The following is a 15,032-nucleotide window of genomic DNA, read 5'->3' on the forward strand; positions in this document are numbered from 1 at the left end:
CTTTAATGCACCTGTAAGTGCTGTGTATTTATGATGTCTGACACACTGGAGCACACAGGAGAGAAAGATCGTGTGACAGGTGATGGAGGAGGTGCTGCCTGTCTAAATGCAAAGTGATGATATATTAGAGGGGAGGGGAGGGGAGGAGAGGAGAGGAGAGGAGAGGAGAGGAGAGGAGAGGAGAGGAGAGGAGAGGAGAGGAGAGGAGAGGAGAGGAGAGGAGAGGAAAACTTCTCGACAAATAACGATTGCTTGTAATCAGTGTCAAAATTACACACTTCCTACAAGTTTCACCTGAGTGGGCACTTTTGGCTGAATAGATATCGCTTCCCCTCAACCTCAAGTCCAGTTTCAGGTTTCTCACTGTGGCTCTAATGCAAAACAATGAGCAGAGGCTTAGTGGAAAGTGATCTGGGATCTGTGGTTGGGAACCTTGTCAAACCTCAGGCTGCTTTCACATTTAGAGCGGCCGAGGATGAGGAACCATTCAGCTCGATAACGGGAGACAACCTCTGCAACAAGGCTGAAGCTGGCAAGCTGTGTGTGTGTGTGTGTGTGTGTGTGTGTGTGTGTGTGTGTGTGTGTGTGTGTGTGTGTGTGTGTGTAAGACAAATGTTCCTGCTCCCAGTTTGACCACTGAGCACTTAGTACTACCACTTTTAAAACACAGACACTATGCAGCCTAATGCAGCATTTAGATGGTGAACAGCAGGTACATGTGCTTTTACAAACATGTGCGTGCGTGCGGGTGTGTACGCACATTTGTGTTAGCGATTGGCCGCTGCCTGCTGAGTCAGCAGGCTCGGCCCCAGCCATGACACCCTTCAGCTCACTTCCCCCTCTCCTTCCTTCCTTCCCCTGCCTCCTTCTTCATTAATTTCTTGATTATTGTTTTTATTATTATTCCCTCTAATCACCGCTTCTCTCTTCTGCTCACTCCTCTATCGCCCTTCCTCTCTCTCCTCACTGATTTCACACACCGGTCGTCATTCCTTTGCTGCCGGGAGTCGGGAGTGGCCCGTTTTGAAATTGGACTTAATGACAGACAAAATGCATGCAAACATAAACAAATGTTTTTAAAGTCTTACGTTCTCATAAACACAAGCACACGCCCTGATAAGTGTAATGCACACTCTAACAACAAGCATCCGTGTAAACCACGTAAACACAGAACCAAAGATGTTTGTGCAAACAGAAAGCTGTCGTGTGTAATTATTCTGTGTCACATTTTCCTCAGAAGAAAAGTCTTCCAGCACTTGCAGGTCTTGTGCACCTTTGAAACGGTGTCGTGGTGCTAATGATGCGCTACAGCATCTTGTGCAACAGCAGACCTCAAGTGCCTTATAAACAAGTTGTATTTAACCTAATAAGGTGCTGCTGTGCCTCAGACACCAAACCGAATGTGAAACATTCTGAAAAACACTCGACCACACATGCGCTTCGGTGCCACCCCCACTGCGCTCGGCTAACCCTCCCCAAGGGCTCGGTGACGTGAAGTGATAGTAGCGTGTGTGCAGGCTGCTTTGGTATCTTTCTGGTTCACACAAACACCAAACGCAACACCGTAGGATTGTTGCCAGGTTTGCAACCTTGACCTAATTTCCTTGCTTTTGAGGCACAAAGTTCACGCACCATAAAAAGATATGCGCTTGTCCGCGTGCCTGAATAGCCGCTGCATCTAAATGTCTCCGGACTGCCAGGTTGTGAATATAAAGCCTCCCAGAAAGCGTGATGCCTCTTTTTAACTTTGAATGTGTCTCTGTGCTTCTATCAGTCATCCAAGTGGAACAAGGTTCGGCTTTTGTTACAAGGCAAGCTGGCCAAACACCAATCAAAATCCAGTATTCTGCTCTGCTTTCATAATTGGGATTTCCACAGTGAAAAAATGCAAACCCCGGTAACTGTAGACTTGTAAAGTGGGTCAACTTTCATTCTTCAAAAGGGACTGGGAGCGCTGTAAGTAACAAAACAGGAAACTAATTATTTTTATCCGTCAAAGCATCATCTACAGGTGTTAATGTTAGAGGCGAAAGCAGGGCTGCAATTAACCATGATTTACTTTGCAAAGATAAAACAGCCATTAAAATGTCCTTGAGTACCAGGCGATACCTTTAAATGTCCACGAAACAAAATATTAGTTGATGCAATGTAAAAGCAACAAGATCACAAAATCTTCCACTGAAAACAATTCAGTCAATTCTGTTCTTTCATGTGAAGCCTTTGTGTTGAATTGTGTTGCATGTCAATGCTCCTCTGCTGGTAATAAGGGACACAACGTGTGACAGGAAAATATCCCCCACAATTACACCACCACTCGCAGCACCGCTCTGCTGCATACTTTGGTCTTAATGAGTGGTTATATCAGTCACTTGCCTTCCTATCAGCTCGAAGCAGTCTCACCACCCTCTGACCTCTGACCTCTGATCACATCAGCAACAACCTTAAAGTCTCTTAAATCACAATTCTTCCTCTTTCTGATGCTCAGCACGTCATCTTTACCATGTTCACTCAGTTGTTGCCACGGGAATATTTGCAGTACCTAATTTATTTCTTATTTATTTATTTTATTTAGAAAGAGGGGCAATACATATTAATTAAGATTTTAACAAATGTAAATATGCCAGATTACAGCCTTGGGCTAACTTCCATCCGCAGACCTTCTGGCAGGTTGGTGTTAAACACAAGACGAAAACAGTGATCACATCATATTAGAAGAAACAATGACAAGAAGAGTGGACAACAGAGGACAGTATAGATGACCATAACGGAAACACGTCAATTATATTGCAAACCCCAGTATTGCACATGCCCCGACTGCCCTGATGTTGCACTGACCAGTTACACTAATAGTTGTTTCCCTTTTTGTAATACACTAACCCTTTTTAGTGTACGCACTCCCTGATGTGACAGAGCATCTGTGAAAAGGTGCTCCGTCTGAATGCCAGTTCAGTCACCTCTAACAGTGGCTCCAGTCAGGCGGGACCCGGCAACACTGCTGGACTTTTGTTTAATAAAATCACTCATTGGTGGAGGCACCGGACCATGTAGACCTTTGTATATTAGACAGGCAGATTTAAACAATTAGAAATTAGTAAAATGTAGAAACTTTTAATTTAAATTTGACAATGGTGATATGAAAAAGGTTTCTTATCTAATATCTTCATTGCTCTTTTGTAGCGTTTGATTGGCCCAATAGCAGCAAAGCTGGTATGAAATACAGTATTCGATATGAGCCAGTATCACAGAGTGCAGGAATGTAAGCGCTGCTGTCTGGTAATGATGTGCGGATATGTCTACAGTTCTGTATATTAACATTTACATGTAGCTTTGGCACTGTTCATTTGTGTGACTTTATTCCTTGCAGATATAAAATTTAATCGATCAGAAAAGCACCAGGAAACATCTAACATCTGTGCTAGTATCTGATGCACGTAGGGTCTCATCAGCTCTGAAGTTAATGACGTGTGTTTATGTATAACAGTTTAGCCACTTTACTCCAAATCAGAAACCACAGCAACAGCACAGAGTGAGTAACTATGAACAGGTCGAGGTTAAATGCTCTGTCGTTTACTTCAAATCCAAGTTCAGGAGAGGGAGGCTTGTTCCCATTCTGCTAAGAAAGACATCGCACAAGGACGTCGGGCTCCTCTGGCAGCCAGCTGAGCTTTTCTGATGAGTAGCAGTCACATGGCTGAACGAACACTGAGCCCATCCTCTTCATCCCTGATAAGAACTCGAAAAGTGAACTGAGCTTTGACTCAGCATCTACAGCCCCCCCCCCCCCACCCCACCCCCCCACCCCATTATGTAGCACATATGTTTCATTGAGTCAAACATACATACGCTGACACACATGCATAATGTAAAAATGAAAACAGGCCTCCTTCTTTACATTCACAGGCAGCATCTGGCTCTGCACACAGTGCTTTCAGCTCCTGTGTGCAACTCTGGCCGAATCATCCTCATCACAACATCTATGTGTGTAGACACCCCGCCCCCACCACCGGGCAGATTAACTGGCCAGAGACCACATGCCCAGTCTGTGGTCAGAGAGCCCCTCCCTGGCAACGCCGGCCGGATGGAAATGCTCAGGCCTCAGATGAGTAAAAGAATAGTCTGAGTATGTGACCAGCAGGAGACACGCAGAGGTAAAACACATGCTGCCAGGCTGCTCTCAGAGACACTCTGTGCACATGGTTACACACATTAAAAAAATCACCATTTCTACTCTATGAAAGCAGATTGGTGTGTGTGTGTGTGTGTGTGTGTGTGTGTGTGTGTGTGTGTGTGTGTGTGTGTGTGTGTGTGTGTGTGTGTGTGTGTGTGTGATAAAGAAAGAAGCGAGGGGAGGCGCAGGCAGGAAATCCGCATCACTTGCTAATAATATGAAATTATATCGTTTCTAATAGGTTAGTTGCCCTTAAAACACAACAGTTGTAATCTGTGACTAATTACCAGAAACACGACGAGTCAAGATTTACATAATAATAATAATAATAATAATAACCGTGATGATGATGATGAAGGATAAAAGGAAGAGAATGGATGGATGGATAACAATAATAATAAACTTGCAGAAACAAGGCGTGCAGCATTAATAAAATACTCCAAAATAAAGTGAAACTAGAATAATTTTTCTAACAAGCATCCATTGGACCTGTTCACCCAGCACGTGTAGATAAGGCTATCTAACACGCACACATTTCTTCCCCTGGGAGTCCCCCTGTCTTCCTCTGCACACAGCGTGCACATTCAGAGCGTGCGCTGTGAAGCTGTGCGGCAGCTACCGTGTGCATCTGCGAGAGCATACGGACAGTTTCGTCCCCTACTTGAACGGCACTAAAATGAGAACCTGCGGTACGGGAAGCTGCGCGCGCCGCTGCAGCTGTGTTTGTGGTAGCCTGAGAGTCAGGTTAATATTTTCTGACACTGTGGTTAGGCTATCTGAGAAGGATTTAAGGTGCCCCTTCCTCTAACTTGTTCCTTTGTATTAAACCTGCAACAGGTTCCAGACAGTTCTTCTTAAACTCCCACCTGCCTGCACAGAGCATCGTGCGCCTCCCGTTATAACTACTGACAGATGGGAGGCCACACTTGTTTCAATTAGAAGAAAGAATCCCTAAGCCGAGCGTATTAGGGACTGCATGGCACCCACCTTAAACAGACTTTCTGTCAGTCCCCTCCTGACCTTCGTCCACAAATAGGCGCAAAAGAAAAACAGGGCGATTTCGGTCCAGGTAATGTAAGCGTTATCCAGGAAAGTCCGTTTGCTGAGCTCCAGACCGCAGCTGCTACAGTCTCTCCATGCGTCCAGCATGACGATGGCGGATCTGGTGATGAACTCTATGTAGCCCGGCATGGGCTCCACTTCAACCGCCCCGGCGCTCCCGGCAAGACTATCCATTGTGGTGAGGCGCAAAAACCAGCACGCAAGAAAAATATGGGCAAAGACACCAGCGAGCAGTGCGGTCCAGACGCGGCGACTGACTGGTTCAACAGCTTGCTAGCTGTGCTTAAAAAAAGAAGCCAGAGCAAGCCTCTCTAACCAGCTTAACCTCTTCAGTAGCCTAATTCTTTGTTTTCCAAATTAAGACCGGGGCCCATTCTTTTGCGTCCAGGACAGTTTATGAATGATACAGGGCCCCCGCCAGGTATGAGAGCAGACACGGCGGACTGCGCGGCTGGATTCGAGAATCACGCAGAAAAATTACGAAGCCAGTACAGACAATTAATGTGAGCCATCAGCGGCAGTCTGGAGGAGGTTTCTTCTGTTAATCATTCCGCTACGCACTCAGCTCATCTGCGCCCCGGTTAGCCGCCTAGCTAAATGAAATCGCAGCGCACACCGCAGTGAATGGAGCAGCATTGGCAGGGGCTTCCAAGCTAGCTAGCGACTTGAATGAATTAGCATTTATCGCCTTTGAGCGCACAAACACAGAGGGAGGGGGGGTGAAAAAAGAGGTCCAAAGCTCCTGTCGCTTCTCCGGTGATGGTGGCAAACCCTGCTGCGCTGTCACACGCGCGCTCTCATCGGGGTCCGTTATTCGCCTTATATAACGTCTCCTGAGTTTAACCTGCAGCTTCCCGTCACACGGCCGAGTCTCAGACGAACACAAGTTACTCCAGCTTCAGAAAACGGATGAATGAGGATGTTCTCATCCCACCAGGAGCCCCGTCGCCTCCTCTTATTCTCCTCCTCCTCGTCTGGCTACTAAACGTGTCCGAGGGTTTGACGAGCCGCGCTCACTGGTGCGTTCAAAGACGCACAGACAACCCAGCTACGCTTAAAAGAAACCGGGTAAAATAAATAAATGGAAGAAAAATAGAAAGGGGGGGAAAAAGCAGAGGGGCTGTGACGTAATTACCGTTGTCTTTGTGTTTGAAAGAAAAAAGCGTCATGTGCACGATTTGCATCACAGATAATTCAGAAAGCGCGTTCATGTCTGAATTTCCGGTCTCTAATACATTCAGGCACACAAATCCACACACCATCACACAGCCGGGTCACACGTTTATTATCATTTCAAAGGAATGCTGGCATTACACAGATGTGTTGTAAAACAAATGCAATTTTCAAGAGTGGATAGCAAAAGAAAGACGCGTTGGGCTGTCCCCACGGGGAGTTGTGACATCCAGTGTGGTTTAAATATTACAGCCAAAGTTTCAGAGCAAAAAATACCAAAGCACAGTACACGTTTAAATGAAAGGGAGAAGCTGGGTCTGTGGTGTTAAAGTGAACTCCATCCATTGTTAGAGCGCCTCCTCGGTACGAGCAGATGCTCTACGCTGTAGCTGTGGGAGCGTACTGCATGGCTAGTCTGTCAAACTCGTTCTCCTGCAAGAGAACAAAGAGCAGAGGGAACAGTTCAGCACCACAGGAGCACTGTAACCCACTTTAAGCATGTTTATGTACATCTGCACTCTTATGTAATGACACCAGTGTGGGACAAGGGCTAAAGACCCACAGTGGCTTCGCTCCAAAGGACACCTGGCACTAAAACTTTCATAACATCCATTAAATCGTTATATTTGTCAGAATGCTTAACGACAAGAATGTTACCTTAGCTAAATAGTCTTTGAGGAACGGGTGGGCTCTGTGTGCATCTTTCAGCTGGGAGAGGTATCGACTGGTTACCTGGGGACATCATAAACTCATCAGACACACAGTACCAAAAACAGGTAACGTTGGCCAAAAACAAAGTTTAAAAGTCCACAAAAAGCAGGTTTACAGACGAAAGGTGACACAGGGTTACCAACAGAGAAACAACTTTTCCAAAATGTCTGCAAACAAACTGTAACATGTTACACTGGTAAAGAATATCAGAGTAATGCCATAAAACCTCTAAATGCTCCACCTGTGTACTCCTTTCTATAATACCAGATATTAAGACCCTGTGTTTCGTATAGTTTGCAAATACATTTCCTCACAACTCCAGGAAACCTTGAGTGAGATGTGCTAATCAGCAGTTACTGCAGGTGGAAACAATCTAATGATGACTTGTAGCTTTATGTCAGCAATGTGCTGCTATCTGTGTGCTCTGAAGTCCTTATAATGTAAGGAAGATAAGTGAGCGTTATCTCATGAACTCTGATCTTCAGATTGTGCAACTCCTCTATGGCAGAAAGGATTTGTCTGGTTCAAAACAAAACAAGAAGTGCATCTTATTTTTAATCCTCGATGTAGGCATGAAGGGTGAGGGCGCAAAGCTGCTTCAAACCTCTTTGAAAGATGGTGACTTAATCTATAGGATATTGATAAAACCAATGGTTAAATCACAGACGGCTTTGGGTTCAAAGTCTCACCTCGGGAGCTTTGCCCAAGTGCTGGGTCAGCACGATGAGGTTGATCAGTGTCTCAGGGTGGCTGCTGTCCTGATAGGGATAAGAGAGAGGAAGACGCTTTACTGTCAGCAGGTTTAAAGTTTCTTACTGAAAGACTCAGATTGACCTGCTGCAGGTCGCAGTGATCCAGTTTAATGTCACCCTGCTTTAAATGAATCACAGCAAAAACATGTGTGCTTACAGCAACATGAACCAATGCTCTCTAAAATCAATACCTGCAAACATGATAAGACCAGACTCACAGCAGGCATCACCAACCAAGGTTATTCCAGGCAAATCGTTAGTATCTGTTAGTTTGGTTAAGATTTCCTAACAGTTTACCTGATGTGTTTATTGAGAATCTGGACTCAAATTAACCCCGAAACTAATACAAGCTAAGCTAAAGCTTAACATTTTAAAACAAAGATGTTAACTCAAGTGAGAAAATACACCCAGGAAACCAAACTGAATCAAAAAGGCAAAATCAAATAAAAACTATAATAACCACTGGCATCAAAGCGATCTGCACTCACAGATGGATTCAAAATGCAGATGACTTTGATTTATAAAGTGACCTGTAGTTTTTATTTACAACAGATTATATTCAATAGTTTAAATAATGAACACGGATAAATAACATTTGTTGACTGGAGGAATAAAAACTACAGTCCAACCAAATCCTGTTAGAGATCAAGTGCAGGAAGTGTGCATGTGCTGCCCCCTGCTGTCACACTCAGATCATTTACTTCTTCAGTTATACACTAAGATGCTTTATTCTTCAGGTCGTCTGGATTCAGCAGTTATAATATGGTTCACACTAAAACGAACCCCGCCTCCCACCCAAACACACGACCAATCACGTTCACTGAGCGTGACGCAAAATGTAACAGCTGCTGTCACAAACAAGAGGATCAGCAACAATTGTCATTTTTATCTGTGTTGAACCACTCACTGGTGGTCAGGATGCACGAACGTGGAGTCAGTGTGAAGAAATTCCCAGGTTTTCTAACTAAACTTGTGTTAAGCAGAATTGATGGTGCGGCAGAAGCGGCGCGTTTGCAGTCCGCTCAGGTCCGAGGACGGCCCGTCTGGCAGCGTACCAACTAAGTTGTACGACCATAAATTATGCTTTAGGAGTTCTTCATCCCCAGAGCAGTGCAGAAAACGAATTAATATGGGGTTCAAAAATAAGCTTCTGTGCAGGCTGTACATGTAACACAAGCATCTGACTGACTATCACACATATTGGCTGAGATCACGACAAGGAGGAAGATGTTCCTTAACATGAGTTTATTCATTACGTAAAAAGTGGCACTACTCTCAGCTCTAAGACCGTGGATCTAAAAGCTGCCTTAGAAACAAGTTAATAAAGCATTAAGTGAATTGTGCATAAATGCAGAGACCAGACAGACACACAAAAACCAAAAAAGCCAACTCCTGTGGTCCTCCAACCTTATCAAGCGCCTCCTGCAGCACTCCTTCAGCCTCCTCCCACTTGTTCTGAGCCATGTAGCAGGCCGCCTGGCCATTGAGGAGCAACAGTGTAGAAGAGTACTTGTCAGACATCTCTTGGAAAATGTAGTAGGCATCCTGCAGCTTCTCTCCACCCTGGAATAACAAACAGACTGTGAGTCAGTGATGATTCTGAAAAGTCAGTCGCAGCTGCTTTATATGCATCGTATTGTTTTTCTAATGAGGACGGGGGTGCAGAGCTCCTGAAGATATGAGCTGTTTAAGAAGCAGAACAGTCCATTCACCACCTGTCACACTCTGGCTAGGTTAGCTTTACACTGCACCAATATTTCCTGCTGCTTCAGTTCGTTTCAATGCAGCTACACCAACTCCTGTATTGTGCACTGAGGGTTAGCACAGAGGGACATTAATGAAGGTTTGTCCCCTCACCACAGCAATGTTAACCCAGGCTGTTGCTAGCTGGGTTAGGGTGGCGTCTTCATCCTGCTCCTGCATCTTCTTCAGTTCTTTCCTATGAAAAAAGAAAATGTGATGAGAGGATGACTGCCCCAATTTACAGTCTGTTTTTGTTAATGCAAGCTTTTCTAATTCACAGAATTAGTAACACACACTGCAGGTCTGCTGAGTTTAACTGTTTGATAGAGTGCTGTGCAAAAGTCTTGAGCTCCCCCTCATTTCTCTGTATTATGCTATTATTATTGAAACATGCAAACATACGATAGAAAGTAGCTGCTCTCTTATTTCCCAAGAGGTCACCACAGCGGATGTACGCGCATGCTGATTTTACACACGATGCCCTTTCCTGACGCCACCCTCCCATTTTTATCCGGCACTAGGAGTAGGCTAGCATGTGACCCCTGAGACTGGGTGTGTGTCTGCTGCCATAATCTTGTAATTTCTGTAAGCAGACTTCATGAATAGTTCTCCAGGCTTCTTGAAGGATATTCAAAGCTCGTCTTTGGATGCTGGCCTCCTTTTTTTTTTTTTTGTTCTCTGTCAAGACGATCCCACACTCTGGGGGATTTCATCACACCGGCTGTGTTTGGGATACACTGCACACCCTGCAGAGATAGCTGTGTTTTTGGCTAAACGCTCTTTGAAAATCCCCCAGTCTGTGTAAGACGCTTGTTTGACAAGTTGTTCATTATGTGTAGATACAGCACTGTGTCCTCCTTTTTTAGGCTAAACTCCTTTGACAATGGTCGGGTACAAGAGCTGGATTAACCCTTTAGGACCTACCATAGAACCAAGTCCGCCTGAGCTATCTTTATAGTTTTACATGCTGTAGCACCATTTTTGGGAGCATTTCAAGTTGCTATACATCAATACAGCGGTTATATCCCAAATTTTAATAATATGTATGCTTTAAGTCCATAGTAACTACATAAATAGCAAAAAAGTGCAATAAACTACAAAAAAGAAAATCATTTTTGGTTCTTTACACATATTTGCAGTCAGAGAAATTTCAGAGGTTTATCCCTCAAAACCGTAAATGCAAAAAAGTTGCACAAAATAGTTTCCAACCACAGGAAATTTATTTTGAGTGTCTTCATAGTTTTATGAAGACACTCGTTTTTATATACTTCTCTCTATACTTTTTATATACTGCAGGGAAAACGAAAATATTATAATGCAAATTTGGAAAAACAAACAAAAAACGGCGTGTGCATCAAAATAAACTGTTTCCAGCAGTGTAAACATGAATTTTAATAACACCAGCATAGCTTTGTAAATGCGCTATAGAAAAAAAACAACGATATTTTCCGCAAAAATGACGTCACTTCTGGTTTCGGGCAGGTGATGGCGGACATCAGATAAATCGCACTGACGTCTATTCCAACGTAGGAAGTGTCATGAACAGCTGATCAGATCGGCAAAGCGTGTTTCTGGAATATTTTGGTTTTGTTGCTGCAAATGCTTTTAAAGCAATTTTTGCAAAGCCATGTGTGGAAGGAAACCGTGACCTCGGACAAGCTGAATGCATAAGATGTAAGTACAACTCTTCTGGTATCATGTGCACAAAAAACGATTGCGCTAGCTTATGTGCTTCCAGTTCTACCAGGCTTTTAAAATAGTTACGCAAAACGGAGCGTGCCCACTCCGACCGGCCATAAAGGGTTAAAAATGAGCCAATATCCAGAGAAGAACCTGGAGAACTATTGTTTGACACCGCATCAAAATAAATCATAAGAACGCCTGAAAGCTGGTTGAAGATTTTTGTGCAGAACTGTAGATGTGCGCTTCCAGAAGCTGATCAACCAATTCTAGTGGAAATTCTCTAGTGTCATGTTCATTTTTCTCTTGGATGAAAACACCAGGTAATGTCATACCTCGCCAGGTCAACACGATCCAAGCTCAGAAGCACCTGAATGGTCATGGCCATACTGATGACAAAAACAGAACAACAAGGGTAGGGCTTGGTCAGTTTCATGCAGAGCTCTTTAAACAGCAGGGAGTGAAGATCCCACTGAGTACAGATGACACAGGACACATTTCACATCCCAAAAACAAATTACGAGGGCTCAGAGTTACAGAGTTCAGACTGTAAACAACCCAGAAATCATCTGTGATATTTAGAAAAACGTCAAACAAAATACATGATTGATGTATATGTAAATGTAGTTCATCTCACACTCCCACATATTAGCTGTGTAGGCACTTGTGCGCATTTGTCAAAGCAGCACAGTGAGTCCAGTAATCATGCAGATGACTGAGCATCTCCATCAAATATTGGTTATGAATAAAAATGAACGTTAAAATTTAAACTGTTCTTGTTTTTGTGGTGATTACTAGTCAAATATGGGGGAAATGTTTGGAGCGGATCATAAATCAAACCTTGTTAAGCTAAAAATTTCACTCCCTTCTTACCACTCGAGGCTTTCTCCTTGGTGCAGAGCCCTGAGGGCAGCATCAGTATTCATCTCGTGGTGATAGATGGAGGCAGCCATGAGTAGGAAGGTGGTGTTGGCAGCATCCACACTCTTTGCCATCTTTTTGTCCAAATCGGCAACGATTACGTCCCTGAACAAAAACAAAGCCTAATTAAAAGCTGTGAAGAAAAAACAACTACCATCTGAAGAGTAAGCTGTTTCCATCTTCTGTCTTCTTCATTCAAATTTGTACATGGACACCTTCCTGAATTCTGTCAGGCTTGTTAAGCAGTAAAACATGAATAAAAACTAAGCAAACGTAACATCACAAAACACAGTTTCCACTGAGAACAGGAAACAGTCTGTAACTATGACTATATGAGAGTGAAATAAACAAAAGTCCCACCATCAATATATATTTTTATACAATCTGTTAACCACAGAGGAACTGAATTATTTATTGTATCTTGTGTGCATTATTAACACAACACTTATTTCTCTTCTTTAGGACACACAGGACATTATTGAACACCTGGAGTTTGGAGTGGCAACAGATATAAGACCTGTTGGTGTTGATCAGGCCTGTATCAAGAACGAATGAAAACCCGGGACCCTCAAACACTCAAGAAGTCTCTGCTGAACCCAAATCTCTGCATTTTAAAAGTCATCGCACATCTAATTCTTCTTCTTCTTTCAGCTGCTCCCTCGGGGGATGACACAGTCAATTAACTGCCCATCACACCAACCCTCTGCACAGCTTTTCTCAGAGGTCTTCCTCCTACCATATTACAACATCCTTTGTCCAGTATATCCACTCTCCTCTTCTCTGCACACGCAGACCATTTCTGCTTCGCCTCTTTAACTTTGTCTTCAAAGTCAGAAGCCTGAGCCGTCTGATATACTCATTTTCACAGAGAGAGATCTGCGCATCTTCATTCGGCCTCCAGCTCCATCATTTCGACATCACACATCAGAGCATGTCACTGCCATCATATAAACCTTCCCTTTCAAGCTTGCTGCCATCCTTCTGTCACAAATTGCTCCTAACACTCATATCTACCCACTCTGTCCACTGCCTTGGATGATCGTCCTTTACTACCTCTCCTCCTTGTATTTTCACTCTTACACAGACATGCATCTTTTTTCTGTTGACATTCATTCCTCTTTTCTCTAGCACATATACACACACACCTCCACCTCTCCTCCACCCATTTTCTCCTCCCACTACAGTTCAGAATGTTGTCTGCAATCCTCAGAGTCCACAGAGACTCCTGCCTTACCTCATCCGACAGCCTGTCCATCACCAGCACAAACAAAAAGGCGCTCGGAGCCAGAGCCTGATGTAATCCCACCTCCACCTTGAAACCACCTCTCACTCCTCCCTCACAACAGTCTCGCTGTCGTCATACACCACCCTCAAATAAACTCTTGACACCCTCACACAGCATTGCAGTTCCTCTCTTGGCAACCTTAAATCTGCTTTCCACAGAGCCACAAAGACCAGCACATATCGAACTGCTTGTGTGAACTTTAGCCTACTACTGATACAGACTGGAAGGCCACAGTGACAACTAGTATTAACTACAGAAAAATAATACGTTTTATCCATATCCGGGGGCGATCGTGGCTCAAGAGTTGGGAGTTCGCCTTGTAATCGGAAGGTTGCCGGTTCGAGCCCCGGCTTGGACAGTCTCGGTCGTTGTGTCCTTGGGCAAGACGCTTCACCCGTTGCCTACTGGTGGTGGTCAGAGGGCCCGGTGGCGCCAGTGTCCGGCAGCCTCGCCTCTGTCAGTGCGCCCCGGGGCGGCTGTGGCTACAATGTAGCTGCCATCACCAGTGTGTGTGTGTGTGTGAGAATGGGTGGATGACTGGATGTAGTGTAAAGCGCTTTGGGGTCCTTAGGGACTAAGTAAAGCGCTATACAGGCCATTTACCATCTACTCTATCGCCAAGTCCTATGTCCCTCCCGTGGCGGACTAGTGTAAGTGGATGTACAAATGGTACGTCTCGATGCATCTCAATCATCCAGGAAAGTAAATCTCCAAAAGTTGATTCTGTTCATCTGGACGTAGCGTTTTGTGGGAGAAACGTTTCGTCACTCATCCAGGTGACTTCTTCAGTGTCAGCTGACTGCAGGTTTCCCCATCTTATAAAGAGTAAATTTGCATAATGACTGAAACCAGCCCACTGAAGGAACAATGGGCTGGGAGGTTTATAAGATGAGTGACGAAACGTTTCTCCCACAAAACGCTACGTCCAGATGAACAGAATCAAGAGGTAAAAATGGTACCTTTTGCTCTCACTCGACAAATACTCTGCAAACATCTTCACAGCCTGCAGCTCGGGGGGAGAGTTGGCCTTGATGTCATCCAGGACAACAGCATACTTCCTCTGCAATAACACAGAAAGTAAGAGGACGGGTCTCATCGACACTCCGTGACAGCGGTGGGTGCGCAGTGACAGAGCTCTGATGGAGACACTCACCTGAGCAATGTACGCTCTATACAAAAACATGTCCCTCTCGATCTCCTTTTCTGGTGACGACGGCTTCAAAGACAAAACACAGGCAGCATTTCAGCACCGAGAGAAGTTTGAGCTAACAGGTTTAGCACTGCTGCTCGCAAACGGGACGCTGGCTCACACAGAGCCGCGGGACAGCTTCGTTTAAACGCATTCAGGTGTTAACTGTTTGTCACCTACCTTCACTTTCTGCGCCTCGTTGATGCACTGCTGATAGCTGCCGATGTAATACGCATTTTTCACATCGAACAGCTCATCAACATCTCCCTGCTGCGCCGCCATGTTGACTACAGAACTTCCTGGACACGTAGCACATATACGTCACCTGCTTACGTTTTGCTCAGGATT

The 15,032-nt window shown here is 44.5% G+C and overlaps 2 protein-coding genes across 2 annotated transcripts in view; both read right to left on the reverse strand.

Moving 5' to 3' along the window:
• Positions 1-6,443, reverse strand: part of cers1 (ceramide synthase 1) — a 32,299-nt gene extending 25,856 nt beyond the window's left edge. Inside the window, exon 1 of the mRNA XM_026158625.1 lies at positions 5,156-6,443. Within this exon, the coding sequence (XP_026014410.1) occupies positions 5,156-5,404 (249 nt within the window). The 5' untranslated portion in view covers positions 5,405-6,443. The remainder of the gene's footprint in view (positions 1-5,155) is intronic.
• Positions 6,444-6,498: 55 nt separating this feature from the next.
• cope (COPI coat complex subunit epsilon) lies at positions 6,499-15,032 on the reverse strand. The gene is made up of 10 exons (XM_026158626.1): positions 14,865-15,032; positions 14,649-14,711; positions 14,455-14,555; positions 12,163-12,315; positions 11,625-11,678; positions 9,724-9,805; positions 9,274-9,429; positions 7,804-7,872; positions 7,061-7,135; positions 6,499-6,835 (listed from the first exon to the last, which is right to left on the reverse strand). Exons 1-10 carry the CDS (start codon positions 14,964-14,966, stop codon positions 6,782-6,784), a joined length of 909 nt encoding a protein of 302 aa, XP_026014411.1. The 5' UTR covers positions 14,967-15,032; the 3' UTR covers positions 6,499-6,781.

The sequence above is a fragment of the Astatotilapia calliptera genome, chromosome 23, assembly GCF_900246225.1.
Source record: "Astatotilapia calliptera chromosome 23, fAstCal1.2, whole genome shotgun sequence".
NCBI lineage: Eukaryota > Metazoa > Chordata > Actinopteri > Cichliformes > Cichlidae > Astatotilapia > Astatotilapia calliptera.